Source organism: Camelus bactrianus, chromosome 19 (genome assembly GCF_048773025.1).
Source record: "Camelus bactrianus isolate YW-2024 breed Bactrian camel chromosome 19, ASM4877302v1, whole genome shotgun sequence".
Classification (NCBI taxonomy): Eukaryota; Metazoa; Chordata; class Mammalia; order Artiodactyla; family Camelidae; genus Camelus; species Camelus bactrianus.
The window spans coordinates 37871292-37896062 of NC_133557.1; the positions used below are offsets into that span (position 1 = coordinate 37871292).

The 24771-nt window shown below is 43.9% G+C and overlaps 1 protein-coding gene and 1 non-coding gene across 4 annotated transcripts; both read left to right on the plus strand.

Annotated features, from left to right (window-relative positions):
* The first annotated feature begins 1 nt into the window (after window position 1).
* Window positions 2-24156, plus strand: SNX5 (sorting nexin 5). Of its 3 annotated transcripts, none has more exons than XM_074347834.1 (14): window positions 2-141; window positions 400-481; window positions 9937-10041; window positions 11072-11182; window positions 12061-12182; window positions 13305-13428; window positions 13857-13952; window positions 15354-15459; window positions 15542-15617; window positions 16808-16847; window positions 16931-17017; window positions 18492-18651; window positions 22022-22107; window positions 23375-24156. In XM_074347834.1, exons 2-14 carry the CDS (start codon window positions 431-433, stop codon window positions 23423-23425), a joined length of 1215 nt encoding a protein of 404 aa, XP_074203935.1. In that variant the 5' UTR covers window positions 2-141; window positions 400-430; the 3' UTR covers window positions 23426-24156. The 3 variants fall into 3 exon arrangements, with proteins under 3 accessions (XP_074203935.1, XP_074203936.1, XP_074203934.1); XM_074347835.1 differs by having other exon boundaries at window positions 60-141; window positions 404-481; XM_074347833.1 differs by lacking the exon at window positions 2-141 and having other exon boundaries at window positions 281-481.
* On the plus strand, window positions 5355-5589 carry LOC123613667 (small nucleolar RNA SNORD17). The gene has a single exon (XR_006721055.1). It is a non-coding gene; the product is annotated as a small nucleolar RNA SNORD17 (small nucleolar RNA).
* Window positions 24157-24771: the final 615 nt, after the last annotated feature.

Sequence of the window (24771 nt, forward strand, 5' to 3'; positions counted from 1 at the left end):
TTGGACTCTGGCTGAGTAATAAATTCCCACCGAACGAGAGCGCGGTCTTTCTCGATAAGCGCCTCGCTGAGAGAGTTTCCGCGGCCCTGCGCTCCCGTCGCGGCCCTGTGGTCGGCGGTTTCCGCGTGGCCCCCAGCGAGGGTAGGCGCCGCGTAGCTTCTTTGCCCGGCTCCAAGATGGACGGCCGCGGGGACGGGGGAGGCCGCTCTGGGGAAGCACGTGGGGGCGCCGCTCGCCTTTCCCGGGGCTGCTGGGATGGTGGCGGAGTCCCGAGGCCTCCCGCCGCCGTCGGGCAGGGAGGCTGGCGGAGGCGGGGCCGCGGCCGCCCCTGAGAGGCTCCCCGGCGGAGGCGGCGGCGGCGGCGGCGGCGGCGGCCCAGCCTCTTCTTTCCTCGCACAGCCAGGCGGCCCCGCTCGAGGCCCGCGTCGCCATGGCTGCGGTTCCCGAGTTGCTGCAGCAGCAGGAGGAGGACTGCGGCAAGGTGAGGCCCTGCCCGCCCTCAGGCTCCAGGACGGGAGGCCCGCCGACCTCCCGGGCTCCGCACTCAGTCCCCCGTCCCTTAGGGCTCCCAGCGCGGGCGTTGCTCCCCCGCGCCATCCGCCCCCTGTGCTGCCCCGGGCGCTCGCTGCGGACCCGCCGGGGAGAGAACCCGAGCGGCTGGCTCGCTCCCTGGAGACACGGGGACGCGTGCTTGTAGAAAGTTCTTAAAACTTCCTTGGTTCGGCGAACACCGGAGGGTGAAACATGAAATCCACGATCTCTGTAGCAAACTGCAGAGCTCTATTTTTGTTGCCTCATGTCCGCGCGCCACTCCCTTGAGAAAACTCTTTTTGGCCCAAATACGGGGAAATTCAGTCAAGTCAAATCTGAAGCGTGTTCCTTACAGCTTTGTAGGCGCTAAATGCGTCACTGCGGGAGTTCTGTTTTTCTGGTGGGTGCTTAAATGGTTGAATTTTGTTTTTGCTCTTAAGAGTTTTAAAACTTGCCTATTTCTGGAATCACCCCCATGCGGCTTGGACCTTGAGGTCTGAAAGGTAACGCAATAACGTTCATGGTACCATAGCCAGTTAAAGATGTAGGGGAAGCCTCTGCTCTTGGCCGTTTACGTGTAAGTTTCGAAATTAATAGGGGTTGGTAAGAGTACAACGTTTTGTGCAGAATTATCCACAGGGAAGTTTCTCTGACGATTAAAAAAAGTGGTCTAAAAATTCCGGGTGCTCTCAAATTGAAGTAACCTGTAAGGCATCTCTAAAAATCAAAGGCAGCTTCGATCCCCAGCGCTTTGGAAAGACTTTTTCATCTAGTAAGTGCCAGAGATCACACAGTGTTGCTGAGTTGTTCCAGCAAGGCTGTCCCTGCTGTATTCGTTACTGAAATGAAATACATATGCATGAGGGTCTTGGTTAGGGTATGTATGTTAAGTTGAAGTAAATTCTTTTCTCTCCATAAAGCCTGAGTGTAAACTTGAAAACGATTCTTTCTGGGACATTCCAAAGGTAATTTTCTTTCCAGAGTTTCTATGGCTAAATAGAAATTTTGGTACATTGATTCCCCCTCCGCCCATCCCCCACCTACTTTCATTCTTGATCCAGAGTCTATTTTAGATAGCTGGTTAAAACTTAACCGATTTAACTACCTTCCTATTTGTTGTATAACCATTGCTGGTTTTTAAAATAATTTCCCCAACACCGATTCTTCAGCAAAATGGGACTGTTACGACTGCTGTTTCCTGCCTCCTGGTTTTAGTGGCTACAGGAAAGGATTGCACAGAATTTCTTTCCTAATTTTTTTAGATTGCAGAAATAAGGAAATAATGAAGTTAATAAAATATTCAGACACATGGATTCATTTTCTTTCTGATCTTCGGTGCTTCTGTGATGTGGATCAAGTCTAGAGGGTTTTTACCGTACAGGAAAAAAGTTTAGGACAAGTGTGAAATAACACGAGGGCAAATCTTGGGCAAAGTAATCTCTTGCTGTAATAAAGCTTTGTTAGTCTACTGAAATACTTTCCGTTTATGCTGAAAGTATTTTAAGTTTGAACTATCTCATCCGCTTTGGAAAGTTTTCTCAAGAGGGTGCTGTGCTGATGGGAGGATGGGGTTCTTGAATTTAGACCCACTAAAAATGCAGGGGACATGATTGATTCTTGAGGATTTTTGAATGCTGGTACAGAACTTCTGACTAGTTAAGCAGAAAAGGAGTCAGCCTGTATTTGGTAGCATGGCACTTCCATTTAGTCATATCCTTCTTAGCTGAGGGTGTTAATTTCTCTTCTTGCCCAAAAAGCAGTTTTCTGGGAAAGTTGCATGATTGGTGTTTATCTAGTCCTCTGCTGATGGGAAAGATTGTATTGTGATCTTTTCATTTAGAAAAAGATTTTGCCAAGTCTCCAGCCCCTGAAAAAGTTAGCTGAAATATTAATACTGTTAGGCCCCTTTTTCATGATAAATGAATACAGTGCTGCCTCCTCCCCACCTCCCACAGTGATTTGAATCAGCATTCTCAGGTGTCTGGAGTTTTAGTGGTTTGGGGGAAAATTGGTTGGAGATTTTGCAAAACCTTGTTCCCATAAAAGTAACATTTACCTAGGCCCCTAGTCATTTTGCACCTTCTAGGTTCTCCAGGCCTTCTGTTGGCCAAAAAAGCCTTTTAAACAGCCGGCATCATGTTTCGGTTTCCACTCACAGATTCCATATGATGAGTTCCCGTTAATCTTGCAAACCTGTGGCAAATGGAGGATGGGTCCTTGTTTCCTGGGACTTTTTAAAAAAAGTAATTGTTAAATTGTTAGTGGACTGAAGTAATTGGAGTGCACAGGAAAAGCTTTGTAAAGGCAGGTGGTGACCGCCCTTCTCAGCTGGGTACTGTTCCTTCACCTCAGCTCTGGTTGGCTACATGGGCTTTGGGTGGACGGTGTTTCTTTCTCAGAGCCAGCCGTCAGTATTTTGTTACGCTGCTGCCCTGTGGTTTGCTGGTGGTTTTTTGTTAGCTGATGTGGAAGTTGTCGCTAGGGACAGTACTCTCCACCAGGTTAAATTGAGGGTCCTACAATTCGTGTCAGTACAGGAATAACTTGAATTTTCACCAGTGCCAGTCCATATTAAGTGATTCTTGTAGAATGAAGTCTTCTGCTACATTTAATGACTGGATTTCACTTTTTTAAATTTGGAAAGTAGGGCTTATGAAAGCTGCCCAAGTCTTAGTTCTGGGTCAGTAACTTGCACACAATGTCTTCAGATCCCCATTTGTGAATACACAATAATAGCAGGTCATAATCTCACTTTTTTTTTTTTTTTTTGGCTGTAGGACGAAATGGCTGAAGGGAGGCTGATACAGAATTTGGTATGAGACCTAGTAAGTGACTGACTAGAGCTTCAGTTTAAACCAGGATTTCTTAACCTTGAGCACTGTTGGTTGACATTTTAGGCCTGATGATTTTTTGCTGTGAGGAGTTGTCCTTCCTGTGCATTGTGGCATTATTCCTGGCCTCTGTTGGGTGACAGATGCTCCCTTCCCTCCATTAGTGACAGTCAGAAATAAGTGGAGACGTTGTCAAATGTCCCCTGGTTGAGACTTACCGATTTAAACTTTCCTTTCTAAAATGGTGTGATGTGGGTGGGTCAGGTGAAGAGACTAATCTTTAATGTGCCAGTTTGTTTCAAGCTACTTTTCAAATCTGTGATAAATGCTAAGGAGATAACATGCTGTGTGAAACAGAAGCATTGTTGCCTAATCTTTGGTAGAATTAGCACCCCCCCCTCAATATTTAGGAATCTTAACAAAAACCAGTGAAGGGTTCTGGGCAGTTGAGGGTTACGAAGAGGCAGTTGTGTTCGCTTTGTTGGAGTCCAGTGCCCACTTTGGACAGGGGAAATCTGAGGCTCTGAGGCCACAGCACTCAGCCATTGTGGGGCAGAATTGAAGCTCACTGAGAAACATGCTGCAGGGTAGAACTTGGATTAAAATCCTGCTTTTTAAACATTGTGCCTCTATTGTCCTTACTACTTGAAATTAGGCAAGAATAGTTCTGTGGGTCGGTACCCTGAAAGCTTCAAGTACCCAGTGGGGAAAGGAGCATGCAGTGAAGTTAGGTAAAATTTAGGAAAACAACCTTTTAATCAGTTTAGTTTTTTTGAGGAAAGTGAGCTTTGTAAGTTCAGCCTTTTCTTTCTGAAATAGTGAAGGAAGGTGGCTGTGGGACATCTTGTCTTGCATGAATGGTGAATTTGTTTTTTTGCAGTTACAAACTGAGAATTTTTTTTACATCTCTGCATGAGACACTAGCTCATCCACCCTCCCCTCCCCAAAACTACTTCACCTCCAGCCCGTATTTTCTGACATAACTCGTAAGAAGAGATTCCTCCTGAAAGGGGACGTGGAGTTAGTCAGCTGTTCCATACCCCCGAGGCAAACCGTAAATGCCCTGGGAGAAGTGAAGTCGCAGTTGAGGTGCAGCGGAGAGATTACTGAGCTTGAGTTTAGAAATTGGGTCCTTGCCTTGACTCCTTCCCCCCTTATTTTGTTTGGTGTAACTTTTTCAGGCACTGCTGTATGGTCTGGCGGGAAAAGTAGTTTTCTCAAAAAAGTAGTTTATGTGTGGTATGCGTTTTCTGCCAGAAGAGTTTTTGGTTTACTTTTTTTTAGGGGTAGATCCCTAAACCTTCTGTCCAGTTAACGGTGGGGAGTACAAACAGGTGTCGCCAACCTTAGGGCTTTCGCCTGATCTTTCGTGAAGAGCTGTGCAAAGCTTGCATGGGTACTAACGGATACCAGGTAGCTGATGAGTGATAAAGAGAGATACTGGAATATTTATATCAGTGATCTGGGAAGTGTGTGACTAAAGGCCCAAGAAATCCCGCCAGGGAGCAAGCAGCCTTTTCTCTCCATGCTGCGTTGGTGTCTCAAACTGAGATGACACAAGCTTGAGCTCAGACAGTTCTGTCCATGTTGCTGAATCTTTGGTGGTGGTAAAGGTAAATTTTATTTTCAAATCTATTTGTTTTATCTTGTGTTGATCATAAAGTAAGACTGGTTTTTGGTAAAGAGCTGTGGACTTGATAGACCAGAAACTTTTGGGAGGGAGCCTGAATGGGAGAAATTAGTTTTTTGTTTTTGGCAGCTGCTTTCTCTGTACCATTGGTGTGTTGATTTCCAGTGTAATTTCTCTGCTAGGAAGTCTTTATAGATAATATATAGTTCAACCCTTTTCACTTTGTCAACTCATTTGAAAATAACCCAGGTATCTTGTAATTAGTTGAATTTCTTGAAATGCATGTTATTTTAGCCAATAATTCAACGAAGTCTCTTTCGGAGCCTGTGTTGAAATTGACTGGTTCATGGGTTCGCAGCCTTGTGAAATGATGATTCAGTTTATCCATTCGCTGAGTGCGCTGCCCTGACCTCCTTCCAAGCCTCGGCTCCTGTTCTGGGATCTCTGGGCTCTGTAGCCCCCAAGTGCCCCGCAGTCCACGGTGTTCTGCTGTGGACAGCGTGTGTGTTGGGGACTACCGGTAAGAGTGGTTGGTGTCAGCAGGGATGGGTCCCTGTGGGCCTCATCTCACCAAGATGAGTGGTGGAATCTGATCACTTGCTGCAACCTTTTATCTGGTTTTTTAAAGCTCCTAACTAACTTCCATAGCTCTTATCTGTTAGTAGACTGAGACTGTATGGAAGTCTTTGATTTCTGTTGTCCTTGAGGACTAAGAAGTGATACTGGCAGGCCTGAGAAGCAGAGAACCAATAGTGGTGGGGGAGGGGATGAGAGCAAATACCTGTAAAAGCAGAGCTCATATATTGCTCAGTTAACTCCTGTTTCATGCACCGGTGCCTCAGGGAAAAGCTGGGGTAGAACACAGGTTTTGGTTCCCTTCAGGGTGGAAGAAAATAGTGACAATTCCAGTACTACCAAAATTTGAACCATAAAGGAATTTGGATGGGGAAGATACGGTACTAAAACTTCTTACAGAGTACTTCCTGTGAGTGGAAACAGTAACAGTATATGTTGTTTCATAAATATATATCAGGTGAGTCTGTTTTCAGAAATTACTGCAAATTCAGTGTCTGCAGCAGAGCAGTTCTGGATCTATTTTCTTACAACTGTTGGATCAGGCAAGGTATGCAGACCTTTCAAGCTGAAATACGTTTCTTGCTGGTTTTGTCTCTGTGCTTACAGACCATTAATCGGCCTCTCCCTGATAGGGCTCTTTAGTTCCTTAGGCAGTGGGGTGAAGGGATAATAAAGCAAAATCTTAGAGAAACAATTTGAAGAGAAGACACCCTGATGTAGCATGTGCTGGCTAAGGACATTTCTTCTGCTTTAGGACTGGAAAATAGAAAGTCATTTAAATATATACAAGTAGCCTTTTTTCTCCTGTCGGTAGTAGTTTCCTTGCAACATTCAAATTCTGATGAGACTGTAGGGGCTGGCATATTCAACTTCTTACATGAATACAAAACTGGTTAGATTTAAGTGGCTATTCAGCCAGCCTCCATTCTAGCAGATGAGTTACTGTGGAGATGATTTCATTGTGTCTTGTCATTTGGCTGTGTGGCAGTAGTGTGGATGGGAGTCAAGTTGCCATAACATAACTATCTTTACGTATCTTCTACCGCGGGTCCTGAATTTCTGAATCCTTAGCTTTCTGTGTTGTCCAGTCACATAGGTGCTCTTTGCCTTCTGTGAGCCGTTTAACCTTTTCAGGAGGGAGTGAGTCGTAAGTGAGATCTGGACCAAAAGTGGTCCTTAGTGGTGCGGAGTTCTACAGATTTGTCCTGCAGGCATTGTCAGGTGCCCGAGTCGGGGGCTGACGACAGGTGAGGGAATGCACAGGTCCTTTGCATTAGTTATTCTCCTTCTTAGCCTCTCTTACCAAGCATTCAGATTTCTTAAAACAGGCAGTGCTTGTATATCCTTCTCACAAAGATTGTAATGCTTACTGTAAGGATTAATTAATCTGGAAGGAGGTATATTGGGACTGAAATTCCATCTAAAACTTTGGATATGTGGTGCAGTGGTTTCTATGGAAATCTACGGAAGAAATTTTTTTTTTTTTTTGAAACTTACATTCCAGATTGGAGAGTAACTGTTTTAAATTTGATTCTCATAAGTGACCTAAGGGAACTGGGAAGTGGAAAAATTAACATGCCTTTCTTTCCCCACTAATTTAAACAGCCATTCTAGGCATTTGGACATCTGTGGCCAGTGTGGTCAGACACAGTGTTGGCCGGCAGGGCTAAGGCATTCCGGGTGCTTACTTAGGACAGGGGATAGAGGTGGGTGAATGGGGGAAAGAATTTGGAGGGTGATTTATTTACCAGCTGCTGTGGCCTGGGGCTGTGGGATATTTGTTTTGTTGACTGAGCAGAGAAAGGATTGCTGAGCTTTTAATCACACTTGATGCTTCCGAGAGAGAATCCAGTGCTAACTTAGACTCTTTAGACAGCTCACAACTTTTTACTCCTTGATGATTTATCTGTTTTCATTATCTGGAGGGTTATATACAAGAAAGTTCATTTGCCTTGTGAATAGGGATTGTATGAGTTGGTGATGGGCTGTATACTCAGAATTTTGCCACTGTCCTTTTTCAGACAATTCTTTAAGGCTCAAATGCACACTTTTCTGTGTTGTCTGTTGTGTTTGTTTTTTGGTGGGGTAGGGTGGGGAGTGTTTGTCATGTCAGTGGTCAGATTTTTGTTTGAATCACTTCCTAGGGTGATATGTCCAGGCAAAGGTAATCACTGCTAGAGAAGCTTGGGTGCTCGATGCCTTGCTGTATAGTGTTTGTTATTCTTTTGTGTCCTCATCGTATTGAACAGCGAAACCCAAAATACCTATGCTGACAAGAAAGGATGATAGTAGTATGGTAAATAGTCAGGGCTGTTCCTCTGTGTGGTTGGGAGTACAGGAAAAGAGGTGAAAGCAGAGTTCAGTAGAACAAAAAGCAGTTCGTGAAGCCCGTTGCAGCTTTGACTGGCACTCAAATGAGCCCCGTTTACTAGATTACGTTCCCCTTGGGTTTTCCAGCCCTAATTCCAAAGGTAGTCTGTGTGGAGCTTGCAGGCTCACTGGGCTTGTAGTGAGCTAAAATGAAATTGTCAGCATGTTCAGAAATTGAGAGATGGCTAGAAACGAGGACTTGTGACCTCTTTAGGAAATGGGATCTCAGGAAGCATGGCAGTTGTTGCTGAGCTCGGGGAAATGCACCTTGGACCTGGCCCATGGGCTGCCTGTTCCATGTAACCTGGTCCATGTAAAGTGAATAAATCATGTACTAACTCTGACGTGGATACATTTAAGATCAGTGGGATGGCTAGTGTTCTTTGCAGTAAAATTTTAGTGTATATTTTGAAGTCTTTTTGAATGTTGTATTTACTCAGTGGTAAATTATCAGAAGGAAGGAAACTTTTATCAGAAAAGTGTCAGAGTTAGAGTCACAGTTCTGATAAAATGAAGTGTCCCTGACCTTGAAGCCTTATCTTGTTTGCAGGGATCTCATAAATGGACACGTGAAAATTAAGCCAAACAAGCAACTATTTCATAGGAGTCATCAAGAATTCATTTGGAAGATGTATTTAGCTTGAAATAATCAGGAACAGTTCAGTATACCATGGTCTTACTACTACCTGACGTTAAAATGAAGTTCTGGTGACAGAACTTGAGGCTTCTTTTTTAGAGGAAAGCCATTGTTACATGGCTAACTCTGGCTTTTACAATTAAACTTTTCTTAGTCACAATGCTGAAGGAAAAAGGGAAGTAATGACAGCTTCTGAGATACAAAGGAGAGAAGTAATCCATGTGCTTTAAAATAATGTATTTAATCTTTTTATATCTGATAGAACCAGCTTTTCTGTTTTCAGAAATATAGTCCATCAGTCTTTGGCATTTCCATTTTGAAGAAAAGAATCCAAAGGCAAGTTTAGAAGGAAATAACCTCAGTGTTCCATGTTCTCGCATCTTAACGCTAGTCTTCACGTGGCATTCTCCCTGTGTTCAGTAATCTGGAGTGTTAAGGATGGCAGTTTAACTTTAGCACAAGCTTATGGTTGGAAGTGGGGGCAGGGATGAGATGCATATTCCACACAATCTCTCGTTTGTGTCAGGTGTTCAGATTGACTGTCAGCTTGTCTGCTTTAAAAAAAAGAATTTATTGTATTTTTAAAAAAATTACTGTTTTTTAAATTCAGTAGAAAAACTTGAAAAGGAAAACCGTTTTAACCACTTTTTCCTAATAGTCCACTTCTTCCAAGAATTCTTTTTTAAGCTGGCAAAAATGGAGTTGGGTATTTTCTCTGAATTTCCAACTCACAAAATAAGTTACTTTTGCTTCCAAGGCAGTGCTCACACTAGTTCCTTATATGTAACCACAGTGGGATTCTGCTAATTAGGGCCTTTGTTAGTTTTTACAATTCACCTCTTGTGTCTAGATTTCTCATCTCCTTGAGACAGCCCCTGAATATAAATAGGTCCACTCTTAAGTTGGATTTTATTTCTCTACCCAAGATCCTGTACCACATGACTATTTTCTCCAAGTTTTCCTGGTCTCTAACTTTCAGATACACCCACTCTGTTAATGCCTCTTAAGTGTTCTTGTAATTTGGGCATTTAAGAAGTTCAGGATTTCTTTCTGTCTAGTTGAAGCCTTAGTATGGTTCTTCCAAGTATTTGGTTAAATGTATTTTTCATGTAGACAACGTATGTAATGTATGTGATAATAGAATCATATAGTTGCTTTGTTCCGATTATAGGGATTTGCTGGCCCCGCCCATGCGTTTAAGGGCAGGCTTCCCCACAGTTTCAGATAGACTTAGAGATACTGCACCTTTGTTCTAGATGGTCTTAACAGACTGCTTTTTAATTACTAGCTCCCTGTACTTGGAAGAATGCTTTTTAGGACTAAAATGAATTTGAGACTAATAGCCAAAAAATGTATTTCAGCTGAGATCTGTATCAGTGGACCTGAATGTTGACCCCGCACTTCAGATTGACATACCTGATGCACTCAGTGAGAGAGACAAAGTCAAATTTACAGTGCACACCAAGGTAAGCGACAGAATGACTTCAGTAATAAAAACAGTGCTTTGTGACAGCTTTGTTCCCGGTGGGCGTGAAGAGACTGCCTGACCTGAGGTGCAGTGTAGCATTTTGCTCAGGGAGGCCCTCCCTGCTGGTGCTCCTAGTAAGCATCAGATAAGTGCTCTTAGGACAGCATTCTCCACTGGTGGGGGCCCTAGGGCTGTGGGCCTTGCTGGTGTTAAATGTGGCTTGTACACTGCGCTGTGGGGAAGCAGACCAGGCAGAGTAACATAGGTGGAGCCGCCTCCCTGCACAGCTCCACCTTTGTTTTTAATTTGTATTCATGGGAAGTGCTTGCTTTCCCCATATTTACCAAGTTCTTGGCCTTCACCTCACCTGTTGTGATTCAAAGACTTTTTTTCCTCCTCCAAATTATTTATTTGACAAAGCGGTATGCCAGTCTGAAAAATACAGAAAGCTTAATTTCTCAGAATCCTTCCAAGAACATTTCCAGCCTCCTTTCTCATTCCATTCTAGTTAAAACGTATTATGCCAGACACTTGTAAAGGGTTTACAGGGATTTAATATTCTCTAACAACCTTATGGTGATGTTCTATTATCCCCCTCTTACAGGTGAGGAACTGAGGTACAGGTTTAAAGAAGGTAAATGGCTAAGGCACAGTTTGAATCAGAAAGTTTGAAGCTAGAGCTCTTGGTTTATGCAATCTCTAGCATACATACATCTGTTACCTACAAGGTCCTCTCCCACGTGGTTTTCTTTTCATACCTTGGACTGATTAACATACCTGTTACTCAGGAGGCAGTGTGAGGGCTACATGATTATATCTGCCTGAGCTGACCTGAAAGGTGGAGTTGTATGAAAAGAATTAAAGGACATGTTGAATCTTAGCGAAGACTTTGGTAGTGGTGGGGATTGTGTTGCTGCTTTGTTCTTAGCTGGATGTTTTATCCTGCAGAATTTCCCATAGTGCACCCCGTGAAACCCAAACCGCTTTATCTAAAAATGGTGGTTAGCAGTTACTTCTTTTCTTCACAGACCACGCTCCCCACGTTTCAGAGCCCAGAGTTTTCTGTCACACGGCAACATGAAGACTTCGTGTGGCTACATGACACTCTTATTGAAACTGCAGACTACGCCGGGCTTATTGTAAGTGCATTTTGGAAAATCAGAAAACTGCTGAAGCCAGTTTCTTCTATCTTGCTCTTCATTTTGTTTCAAGAAACTTAGCCGCTTTTTGTAATAGACTGTGAAGTTAGTCTGACTTCATCAGTCAACTAGAGTGTATGTTAACTATTACTGGTAAAGTTTAAAGTATATGAAAACAGCGTTACAGCTACAAGATGAAGCATAGTCCTACACTCTACAGTATGACTGTCAGCAGTTCCGTGGTTCACAAAGTCCTGTCTGCCTTTAGGTTTGGCATTTCTCTGGCATTTCCTTTCAGGCATCAAGTGGAGTGGATTTCCATTGGTGGTGGTGTACACCGGACTTCTCAAGTACAGTCTGCTGAAGGAGTAAAGGAGGCAGTTATCCTTGTGCCCTTGAGGGTTAATGCATGGCTGCAGGGAAGAGACTTAGCTGATTTTAAAGGAGAGATAAATGTGGCTTGTCCTGCCAGGCCAACTGAAGAATCTGGCCAAAAAATTGAAATTAGTACTGAAGCTTGTATTTAAGAATGTTCACTCAGAATTAGAATCTCTTGATTATCCTCTGGAATAAAAAGTACTTGTAAGCCTAGAGACTATAATCTTGACGGTACCTGCATTAACTGGCTTCATTTCAGCACTTATTGTAATATGTAAGTTAAACTAACAGCCGTAGCAGGATAAACTGTCAGAGTCAAAGTGAGTGCCTGGATGTAGGGAGAATGGTTCTTCTAAATGGCCAAAAGGAATAAGGTTAAGAGAAAAGCAGGAGTTGGTTTTTAGACAGCCCCACTGGGCTACCTGCCTCCTGTGCACAGGCACCAAGTTGGAACTTCACTGGGGGCAAGAGGGCTCACGAGTCACTTGCCTTTGCTGCAGATTCCGCCTGCGCCCACGAAGCCTGACTTTGATGGCCCTCGAGAAAAGATGCAGAAACTGGGAGAGGGCGAAGGGTCTATGACCAAAGAAGAATTTGCCAAGATGAAGCAAGAGCTGGAAGCGTAAGTGGATTTTCTTGATGGGGCTCTGTCTTTGGAGAGGAGAAGTGGTGATGTGTACAGAAGTAAGAATCTGACAGTTAAATTTTTCTAAGTATGACAGTTAATTCGTTGCCTAGTTGCTGTCTTCTCGAACTGCATTTTGCAGAGTGTGGGTGAGGGGGCGTGGTCTTTGTACTGCTAACACTGGATAGACTGTTTTTCTCTGTGTAGACCATGCTTGTCATGGAATGTTGGTCTGGCATAGTGATGAACTAAACCTTTGTGTCTTTATATATAAATAATTCTTCAGGCTACTGACAGTGTACAAAACTTTCTTCCTTGAAGTTTGTTGACTGAAGTATAGTTGACACTAGATTGCAGTGAATGCTGTTACAAAGAAGCATTCTAATAAAACCCATATTGATGGCTTGAAAGAAGTCCAGCTCTGCATAAAGCATACTTTAATCTGGCTGTAATTATTTCAAAGAAAAATGGACTCTCTATCTTGTATCATAGTTGGAGGTTTGCATTAAAGTTTATTATGAAACCTTCCCTGCACTTCTTTATCTCGGCCCCCTCCCTTCTTCATCAGTGTATTGGGTTTCAGGTGTGCATTTCAGCAGTCCCAACAATGCTCTGCTCCAGGCCTGTGTTGTCCAGGGCCAGGGCTCACGCACCTCCGGTACTGAGTAATTCAGCGTGCACTCGAATGCCTCTCATGACAGCTCTGAGGACTCTGAACACAGCAGACTCAAGTTAGGAAATTCAGTCATCTTTAACGTATAGATGGAGATAAAGCCACTTTGTCCTTTCTGATAGTTCCAAGGCTTAGTAGACTCAGTGCTGGGTACATGGCTGCAGAATTAAAGGGTTTTCATTGTGTTAAATGTTCTGTGGGTGTGGGCCTTGCTGACATGCTCCATCAACTTCAGTTACATCACTTTCCCCTTCCGTGGCTATTCCACAGATGCCAAAATGAGAACTGCCGTATTACCTATGTAGATACTAAGTTATGCCAAGATGCTTTGGGTCCAGTTCAGGTGTGTGCATGGCTGCAGGAGCAGCTCGGTGGTGGTCACAGGAGCAGAATCTCTCAGCTAGCTGAGCCAAGCCAACCAAATGCCTTGTGCGCTTCTCTTTCAGTGAGTATCTCGCTGTCTTTAAGAAGACTGTCTCTTCCCACGAAGTCTTTCTTCAGCGGCTCTCCTCTCATCCTGTTCTCAGTAAAGATCGCAACTTTCATGTTTTCCTGGAGTATGATCAAGATGTAAGGCATTTTTATTTCATTTCCGTGATCTGGTTAAAATGTACACAAGAATATACTTGATATGTTTTCTGAAAAGTTGACTTTCAGAGTTGAGTTTCAACGCGATGGAAAGCTTTTAGATGTTGTTCTTCCCACCCCCCAATAGATCAGAAGTGTAAGACAGTATCAACATAACAGAACAGTAATTCTACTGAGAATTTAAAGCCACTAAGGCTTTGTGCCTTGATAGTTTTTCAAAAACATCTAAATCACACGTTCAGAATTACAACCTGTGTTTAGGTTAGCTGTTTATTTAGTATTTTGGATCTGCTAGTTAAGATGGAATGAGGGGTGTCTTATGTATGTCCCTGTACTAGTAGTGTCCTGGAGTGTGTGCAGGACTTGATGAAAAAGGTACACACCATGAACTGTTCTGCTTTTCTCTTCAGCTGAGTGTTAGGCGGAAGAATACCAAAGAGATGTTTGGTGGCTTTTTCAAAAGTGTGGTGAAGAGTGCTGATGAGGTCCTCTTGTCCGGAGTGAAGGTGAGTGGCTCTGAGCTGCTCTGGAAAATTCTTCTTGTCATGTAAATAGGTGACCTCTTACTTCTTCAGAACAGGTATCTGTGAAATAGTTGGCACTAACTTCTCAAAATTATAAGTAATTTTTTCAAATTTTGGTTATTTTCATCTACTCATTGAACTTACACTTATTTTCCCAATATCCTGTTCTTTCCCAGGAGAGGGGAAAGGAGGCTTCCTACACTTAAAGGGGACACTTTTCTACACTGTTTCCTACACTCTTCTGTAAGGAGAGAGGTTACTCAATTATTTTAAAAAGAAAATTAGCTACAGACCTGTGTTTCATGCTGTTCTCCAGAGCTGCACTGTCTCTGGCTAGCCCTGGTTGCACGTGGCGGTTGAGTACAGTTAACTGATGTAAGTAAGGACCCGAATTTAAAATTTTATTTACGCACTGGATTGCAAGGACTTGATATGAGGGAAAAAAACAAAACCATTAGAAGTAATTTCACCGGTTTTTTTTTTTTTAAACTATCATTTAAACTATTTTGTGGCATAATTTCTGTACAGCAAACTACACATATTTCAGATGTACAATTTGTTGAATTTTGACAGGCGTATACACCTACAAAACCATCACCAAAATTTTAATCACTCCCCAAGAAGTGCAGATTTTGAAATAAATCCATGAGAGAGGCTCATGTATTTCTGTTGGACAGTGCTGATCTAGAACATCAAATAAATATACGAGGCTCTTCTCTCCTCATACGGGTGATTTGTTTATTCTCTTCTTAGCCCTCCCTCCCTTTTTAACTGAGCTACCTTAGCAGTTACTGTCTGGTGTCTGACTTTGCCACTTGAGGGTTTGAGTAAGGAGCCCAGGATATAGGTGCTGATAAGAGAGGGCGTTGTCAGAAATTTGCAAACTCTTGGGCCATCTCTGTGGCACAATTGAAGGTGTGCAGGGCTGTCATTATACCTGTGCGTTGCCGGGGGTTTGGCAGCCCTGGCCAGTGCCCACAGGATGCCAGTGCTGCCTCTCAATCTGGAATCAGCCAGATTCGCAGATGCGGGCATCCAAGGTGAGAGCAGTCCACCAGGCAGAACCACTGCTCTAGTGGACTTGCCAGATGTTAGAGCGGATGCCCGAGTTTGACCCGGCTTTGCTACACGGCTCTTTGAAATGGTTCTCCTGGGTGGGGTGGGGCATTCTCGCTGTTGACATTTTCTGCCAGCATTTCATTTTTGCTAATCTTGGATATGAAATGGCAGTTTTATAAAACAAAATTGTTACTTGTATTTCCCTGGTCTTTAGAGGTTAAACTTCTTATGCGTAAGCTTATTTAATGTTTTTTTCTAATATAAAATACATACTGGTATTCTTAGAAGTTTTGCTGCTTTAATGTCTTTTTTCCTTCCATTTAGGAGGTAGATGACTTCTTTGAGCAAGAGAAGAATTTCCTCATTAACTATTATAACAGGATCAAGGATTCATGTGGGAAGGCTGACAGAATGACCAGATCTCACAAAAGTAAATATCTACCCACTAGCCACTTACCTTTGGGAACGCGCCAGCTCCCTTCATGTAAAAAGCGCTGTCCTTGTTCCCGCAGATGTCGCGGACGATTACATCCACACCGCAGCCTGCCTGCACAGCCTGGCTCTAGAGGAGCCCACAGTCATCAAGAAGTGAGTCTTTGTTGGAAGGCGTTTTCACTAATCCCCTAATCGAAAGTGTCGGGTGGTACAATTAAAAGTGTCACGAGTGATGACTGCGTAGGTTCAGCTTGGCTCTTGAGTGCAGGCTCACTGAAGGGGGACTGGTCTCCAGCACCCACATCTTACAGACCTTCCGAGCATAATCACCTCTAAGACGTTTGTCTGGGACTCAGGGCACTTCCATGGCAAACGTGGTAGCTGCTGTCAGAGCCTTTATTTCTGTCACTTACGTGTGTCTGTTTCTTGTTGATTATTTTGATTTTGGAGTTGTCTTTGAGTGAAGTTTGCTCTGTGTGTTATGGCAAGTGGTGCTTTCTTTTCTTGGAAATACTGTGGACTGACTTGAAGAGGTTTGGTGAAGGTGGCCGTAAGGATGCAGTCGTTGCTCAGTCTGATCTCTGAGTTTTTCCGTTTTTCCGTTCTGGTTATTCCTAGTGTGAGAAGGTATAGTCCTCCATATCCATGGGATCTGCATCTGTAAGTTCAAACAGCTTCACGTTGAAAATACTTAATTCCAGAAAGTTCCAAACTTCAAGGAAAAACTTGAATTTGCTGCACGTCAGCAACTATTTGCATAGCATTTACGTTTACTTTACTATTCACGTAGCGTTTACTTTTTAATAGGAGTGTAAGTAACCTAGAGATGATCTAAAGGATACAGGAGGGTGTGCATGGGTTATGTGCAAATGCGCCGTCTGTATAAGGAACTTGAGCCTCTGGATTTTAGTGTCTGTGGGGCAGGGCCGGGGGCCACCCTTGCTCTTACCGTGGATGGAGTGTTCTCCTTACACCTAGGCTTGGTGTAACCGGGGGTGGTATTTCAGGTTTCAGAATGGAAGTCGGGCTGCTGTAGAACCAAGACGAAGTAGTAGCACGTTTATGGCTTAGAACCTGACCTCATTTACCAGTCTGGGGACACGGGTTCTCATGCAGCACGGCTGAGGGGCCCTGAGAGAGGCGGATGCCCATGAACACGGCACGTGACTGCGCTCGGTTTTCTTCTCTGCTAGATCGGGGACGGTTGTGATAAAGGCTCTGCTTTGATAAGTTAATTCTAAAGCATCATGGGCTAGGACTCCTGAATCTACCTTCATGTCATTGATAAGATCGTATTTTCTGCATGATTTAAGACCTTAAGCCAGAATCGTGTATATTTTCAGGTACCTGTTGAAGGTTGCCGAGCTATTTGAAAAACTTAGGGTAAGGATTTTTATGTTGGTTTTCGTATGTATTTTATGGCCTGTAGACTTCTGCTTAGATGGTGACCTTTAACTTTTTAACAGAAAGTAGAGAGTCGAGTCTCCTCGGACGAGGACTTAAAGCTGACGGAGCTCCTCCGATACTACATGCTCAACATAGAGGCTGCTAAGGTAAGACGGGCTCTTGGATCCTCCCTGCCGTGACCCAGCAGAGATATGGTGATACACACTGTCCTCTTTGTTAGGAGTGAAGGAAGATGGGAATCAGGATTGTTCATAATTAATAATGTAGGTGGTGTCAACCTAAATAAAGAGGTAAACCGAGGGAAGCGCGAATTCTTGGAAATAGTTTGTTCAGGAATTGCAGTTACGCAGGAGAGTCCATTGAGGGTTTGGGGTGGGCTGTGTTATGGGCAAGGGGTGCGGAGAGGAAGAGTCCAGGCAGTAAGTTCTTTGGCTTGAGGGTGCTGGTCCCAAGCTGGCTGACAGGTCGTCATTAGTGAGGAGATAAGTCTTGGACGTCAGGCGTTTATGGGAAATCAGTCCTCAATTCTTAAGTCCCGTTCTGAGGGTGCGTTGTATGTATCCTCGAGTCCCATTTTAGATGGAAGTTTTTTCACAGTGATGTGCATTTTTGTGACCTTGTGCCCTTAGTTTGTATTGCTGAGGAGCAGCAGGGCTAGTGCTGAGTAGACAGAATAGTTTGGGGGATTATGTTAACAGAGGTAGACATAACTGGACCTATGCCAAAGGGGCTGTTTCAGTCATTTTTATATGAAATACAGTAAATCAGGCAGCATATGAAATTAAGCAGGGAAAACACCTAATGGGAAAATGGCATCGGGAAGTAGAAATTCATTCTTTTCCTCATAGTTTAGTTTTATTTGAAGTAATTTGTCTTTTGACATGTTTTCGTTGTGTAACATATTTGGATGTCTTTAATGCACGTTAGTCTGTATCTTCTACAGTTTATCTTCTACTCTTACAGACTTAAGAGCTGACGATGCACTTTTTTGAGTATACGCAGAAGTAGACATAAATTGTATGTCTATCATGCACATGTGCCCCAGAACTTCTGTTTTAGATACTGAGGTCACTTCTGCTTTGCCCTGAGATCACAGAGGCTGTGTTTCAGGTTAGGTGCTCAGGGTGGGCCCTGAGGCGGGATTGGCGGGGTGATGATGTTTTACCACCTCCTTGCCCAGTTGCATTCTAGCAGCATCACTTGACTCACTCAGCAGCAACTGTGTGTGTTCTGATACACAGTGATTAATTTTCTGAAATTACTTTTGTTTATTGACTCAACTAGGGAAAAAGTCCTTTGTATTCTTGATCCACATAAAGAATTCTGGAAAGGCTCTCAACAATGCATTAAGAATGACTGTTCCCAAAATAAGTTTAAAAAATACAAAAACAACAGAAAACCAAAAAAGGAAAAGAATTGCTGTTCCCAGCCTAATTTTGATACTTAAAATGGTGGGGGTAGGTACATGAGATGGTTGCCTCTGACCTATTTTAGGCTGTGTGTTGCACGGTGGTACTTGGTCTGTTTTTTAGAGTACTTCATACATTTAGTCTTCCTGTTTTGTTCTACAGATTTTTCAGGATAGGTTTAACTGTGTATCATACTTAATTTTCTTCCCAGGATCTCTTATACAGACGCACCAAAGCCCTCATTGACTACGAGAACTCAAACAAAGCCTTGGATAAGGCCCGGTTAAAAAGCAAAGACGTCAAGTTGGCTGAAGCACACCAGCAGGAATGCTGCCAGAAGTTTGAACAGCTTTCTGAGTCTGCGAAAGAAGGTGGAGCGGGGTCAGACCCCTCCTTCCTTTCTGCTTTTTATTTGTAGATAATTTCAAGCTCAGAGAAGTTGCATGAATGGTACTGAGAGCAGCCCTTCGTCCTCTGCTGGGAGTCACCTTGCTGACCACAGCTTGTCACTTGGGCACACGTACCCCCACTTGTGTTTTTTATAAACATATCCGGGGGTTTCTTTGAACCATTTGAGATGAATTTGTATGTTTCATGGTCTTTTTATCCCTAAAAACTGATAGTGCAGTGACCAGCTTCTGTGAACTGGTGACGGTGCAGTCTGCTATCTGCATTCTCGTGCTTGTGCCAGTCATTTCCTGCAGTCTAGGATTGCGTTTAGTTACCATATCTCTGAAGTCTCCCTTAATTTGAAAGGAACCTACCTCAGCTTTTTTTTTAAATAACATTTGCCTTTTTGAAGATAATTTCTTTTTACGAGTAGAATGCGCCTCATTTTTGATTGGTCCATTTCCTTGCAGTTGGATTCTGGTTCGCATTGCCAGCAGAATACTCCATAAATAATGTGTGCTTCTTAGGGCATCATGTGTGAGGTCATGCTGTGTTCACCTTCCCCTCGCTTTTGGTGTTTTGATTACCCAGTCGGGGGGGTCCAGTTGATTTCTCCACTGTGTATGATACCTTTCCCCCCATGCCACTGACTGGCAATCTGTAGGGACAGACCGTCCTACTCTTGGTCATGCTTTGTCCTAGATTCAGCCTGTTGGTGATTCTTCCCAGAGCCGACCACGAGCAGCTCCCCTCCTCCAGCTCGGCGGGCCCTTCTCCGGGGCAGCGCTTTGTGCTGTCTGCTAAGCACAAGCCTTCCCTTCTCTCCTGTATTTATCATCTTTATTAGAGTCAGATTCCTGTCTTCAAAAAATTTTTAGACTCATGACTATACTATTATTTTGGTGTTCATACTGTCCAGACTTAGCCAGTGCAAGTGCCTTTAGGCTGGTGTGTCCTTATGACACCCCATTTTTTGAGACTAGAAAGGAGTTTATTAGGGTGCACTGCTGTAGACAGCAGTGAGTCACACAGACTAGAGGTGCCTGTGTGAGCCCCGAGGGCTTTGCACAAGTCTCTGACTGGTTTGTAGGTGAGGTAAGAGATTGAGGGTCTGTGAAGGGCTGTAGGGTTTGACTGATAAGGTGTGCTGATAAGCGTGAGCTATTGTGAGATTACCTGGGGCTGTTAGTTTGATGGGGAAACACGCCCAATAAAGAATGTACTTTATCTGTTGAGAGATCATAGACACATCTGAGAGCCCAGGAATGGGTGGGTCGTTGGACTTTGAAGGACATCAGTGGGCCCCACAGTCCCCCCTGACAGATTGGCAGTGACAAATCAGGGGCGAAGGTCTCATTCCATATCTACTTCCTGCTGAACTGTGGGTGTAGTGCTGTCCCTGACTGTTACGGGGTCCTGACAACCCTGCATCCTTAAAGGTGGGAGTGGTAGGAGACCCCAGTGGATGGCACCTGCATATTTTTGAGCAGTTGGATGTTCTCTGCCAATTAATCTTGGACCTTTTTTACTCCAGCCCTGGAAATTGCTGTTTCTTCCAGGAGCCCAGGTTCTTTTTACTTAGGGAATAATAACAGGATTGAGGGCTCGTTGCTTCTGGGGTGCCTCTGCTTCTAGACCCTTCATCTGACATTGAGGAAATGCAGGGACATGGGCACATGCACATTGCTTCACACACTCAGGAATTGCGAGTCTGCGATGAGGACTCAGTTCTTGTCCACATCCACAGGGTTCGTTCTTGCCGTCCACCATTCTAGAGTAAGGGGCTTTTCATGTGTAGTTTACCTTTATTAGGAGATGGTGGATCATTTTCATTGAACACAAGTGTAAAAGAGAGTCTTTTACTTAGAAGATCTCACTGCCCTGTAGTTCTTGGGGGCCATGGAACACACCAGAGCAAAAAGTAAAGAATGTATCTTCCAGAATGTGAAGGTAGATTACAGTGGGACACTATACTTGATTTACCTTCAAAACTCAAGTTTTCGTGCAAAATACCCCTCTCATTTTAACACTTTACCACCCCCCCACCCCACCCCCCCGGCAAAGTCCAGGCATATTGAGTAGAGTTCTGCCCCTTTGTCTTGGCTTGTGTCTGTTCAGGACTACAATGCCTTGATGTAAGGAACAGCTTCTCTGTCAAATCTTTGCAGATGGTTTGCAGACGTGCTCATGTGGCTGTTCTTTGGGTTCTTTCAGAGAAACCACCTTCTTGCTGCCCTATACTTAAGTCAATTCTGGCCCTTTTTTTTTAAAGCTAATTTAAATTTACAAGGAAAAGAACACTTCAAAAACTACCGAGTTAAAGTCTTCTATAGGCCAAAATTTAGTGGCTCTGGTCTTTTTTTAAAAAGAAAAACCACAAAGCTTTAAAACGGTTCCTGTTTAGGCATGTGTTTATTGCCTAAGGTCTGTCCCTGTGCTGTTTGATTGTTTCTTCTTTATTCAAAGAGGCGTGAGTGTACGATATTTAGAATACTGAGGTTATTGGGCGTTTGGTAGAAGTTGAACAAGTACGTGGGCAGGCGTCACGGGAGGCAGTGGGTTAGCTGGAGTCCTGGTCCCAGGGGGAGAGGAGGAGCGCTTACCCTGATATCTGGCAAGACCAGCCTAATGTATCCAAGGTACTGTCACTAACTTCATTATACATTGTTTCTTTACTTTTTAACGTGGCTGTTTGTGTTGTTCCTGTCCTAATGGACGAGGTACAGGAGGTAAGCTGGCTCCTGAGTGCCCTGGAGCGGCAGCTTAAGCCGAGGGAGGGTTTTGATCAAAGGCGTGCTGATGAAAGCTGCAAGGCAAGGAGCTTAAATTAAGTTCACAAGTTTGCAGAAGGAATTGGAGGGAGTTAGTGCATTTTTTTGGTTTACCCTAATTTCTAATAGTACATTAATCCTGAATTCTGATGGTGGCAGTAGGAAAGGATAGACCTGAAGGTGGCATGTCCTGTAGATCTTACCACAGAAAAGCTGGACACGAGAATTGCAGTTTTCAGAGCTTAAAAATAATCCATTAAAAAAGGTCACTGGTGCAGGCACGTTTGGCTCACTACTCCCTTTCCCACGCTCCACAAGCATCGATTCCTAGAGGTCAAGGGCAGGTCTGCTTGGCTCGATCCTCCGGGTAGTCAGTGGCCATACTGGGATGGGGTGGTGTCCATATACCGTGGCAGGCACATCATTAGTGTCCTGGTGTGTGCTCCCTTCACAGAGGTAATAAAAATGAGAGAAAAAATTAGTGTACCAGAGCTCTGGAGGTCATTTTATTTGTGAGAATGATATTTGGAAGTTAAAGATGAAAATTGTTCACCTTTTCTTGGTAAACTTTGTTTTGTAGAGCTTATCAGTTTCAAACGAAAGAGAGTGGCAGCATTTAGAAAGAATCTAATTGAAATGTCTGAACTGGAAATAAAACATGCCAGGGTAAGTGTTACCTTCAGATTAAGCCAACAACTTTTGGGTTTTTTTACCCCGAGTGATTTCCCAGCTCACTATTCCAGTGTCATCAAGCAGATGGGGTTTGCTTTGCGGTTTTAATCCCCTGTGATGTGGGTGGGAGCCACTCGCTGGAATATTTTTCTCCACTGCAATCCTAGAATCCATAATGTCTTGATGAAGTGCCCTGCTTTTTGAGAAGCGCACTCCTGGTGGCGGTTACCTTGCTTCCCCCTCCCAGGTCCTCACACTCAGAAAAACCTGCCCCAGTAATCCGGGCGCGTCCGCTGCGGCACCAAAGCTCGTCACTGTCTGGAGTTTTCATGGAAAACAACTTCTTTTAAGTAGATTGTTTTCTACTTTGCTAAATGTCTTCTGATACTAATTTTCGTTAGAAAAAAAAAAGGAAGAGAATCTTCCTTACATGCATCGTGTGTATAGCATGATTCAGCCCAGAGACGCTGGAACACAGTGGCGCCCTCTGAGGGAGCTTTTATGGGTGTTGGCTGCCCGGGCCCACTCACTCGGTTCCTGGGCATGGCTCTTTTGGTGATTGGGGGGGCAGTAGACAGTGAACCCCAGGGTGCTGTCTGGTTCAGGGCAGTTGGGTCACTGTCACTGGCCGTCAGCATTAGTTAAAGCAGGAGGCCTTTGAACATTTGTTGTGTATTTTGAATTCCTTTGTTTTAGCTGCAACATAGACATTAACTCCTTGCCTCTTAAGTCCTGCTATGTAAGGCCTTTTAAATTGGAGTTTTCAAGTATCACTTATGTATCATTTGTATATAATGTTCATAATCTGAGTATTCTAAGTTTTCTGAGCTCCTTTAAAGCGAGAACTTCGTAGAATATTTTGTGCAAAGTCTTATCTGCGTATGTATCATCTGTAATTTCATTTATAATCTCACTCATAACTAATTTTTAGCAACTTTGTATCCAGTCTTTCCAAAGCCTTCAACTTAAAAGAACATCAGGTTTATATTACAGTTAGATTAAGGCGCGTAAGCAGGATTGGTGTGACTGCATTAGGAGCACGCCGGGGCGTGTGGGGTGTGGGTGCTGTGGCGGCATTCTGAGAGGGCAGAGCTTCCTAACGTGAAATTGGGGTGAGGGGTGTGGGTTTTGGTTCGGTTGTTATTAGTGAAAAGCACCGGCTCTTGTGAAAAGCTGGTTTGAGGTTAATTCTTACAGATAATAGGAAACCTTGGGCCCTGGAGCGCGCGCTCACTGGCCCACCTCGGCTTCTGTCTTCCAGAACAGTGTCTCCCTCTTGCAGAGCTGCATTGACTTGTTCAAGAACAACTGACCTTCCTCTTCTCTGACGGACGCGAATGTGAGGAGAGCGGCCTCGCTTGCACTCAGATCATCACCACAGAAGATTTACTACCTTTGACTTGAGTTTAAAATTATGTGGATAAATACTTTGATTTCTAAAGATCTTAACGCTTAACCCATGTTTTAAAATGTTTCTGTTGCATGCTACTGGGACATAACAGATCTTTTCCTTACGCATTTAGTACCTCAGAGTGGGTAGCGTCTGAATCCTGGGTTCTCTAGTTTGTCTTCAGTCATTAGGAAAGTGGGCGAGAATCACGTGCCTCCTGGCGGCGAGTGTAAGCGATTGCCTGGCACCTGTTTCATGTGCCCGTGTCCCTGCAGACCGGTTACTGTAGGATAGGTAGGTGCCGTTACAACAGAATTCAGCTACTTGTTACAGGTAACAGACATTCCATCCCTTCATTAGCTGGTTTCCTCCCTCCTCAAGGGTCTTCAGTCACCTCAAGTTGTCTGTACTGTTACAAGAGCAAGACAGATCTCGTCTTTACGTACACCCTTTGCAGTTCCATCTTTGTAGCTGGAATACAAATATTTGAGGGGAGAGAAACATTCTAAGGGTGTAAGAAGAGGAATGTGGCCTGCTTTAGAAGGTGGCCAGATCTACAGCAAGATGTGAACCCTCCTTAATGGTAGTGGGGGGGCGGTATTTGTTTTGTGTTCGGACTTTTTATAAAGTACATAATAAAATGATAAACCATGTTCTACAGTGGAGTGTTTTTGTGGAAAACAAGGCTAGATGTGCCCGAAGACTGCAGTTGCAGCTAAGCTTTGGGGGTGGGAAGGGCTTTGGCATTTCTGCCAGGAGTTGTCCTGGCCTCTGTTCTAACCCTAACGTCTCTGAAGACCACAGGCCGGTTTTTCAGGGTCTGCCTGTCCCATCATTGGTGACTGAGCCTCAAGGTGGTGTCTGCCAGGTTTTCTCCTTGTGAAGTTTTACTGTGTTTTACTTTGTAATTAACTGTTGGGAAGATACATTGAGGCTATATAAAAACATTTATCCACTGGTTTTAGCTTCTGTTCTTGTTTTAATCAGTTGTAACTGGTGTGAGGGTTGTAAAACACTGATTTTGAACACCATACAGAACCTTTTCTTATACTAAACTGATGTTGAAGACTTGCTTCCCCAGCCTGTCAGTTACAGTAGCTAAAATTTACTAAACAGGTAGCTTCTCTTCATGCTACGTGTTTGGGAAGCATGGTGCAGGAAATGAGTGGGTTTAAACATACTTGTAGCCCCAGTTTGGGTTCCTACCCGCGTGTCTGTCTTGCTTACCTGTCACCCCTGTATTCCCCATAGTAGCCCCAGTGGTTGGG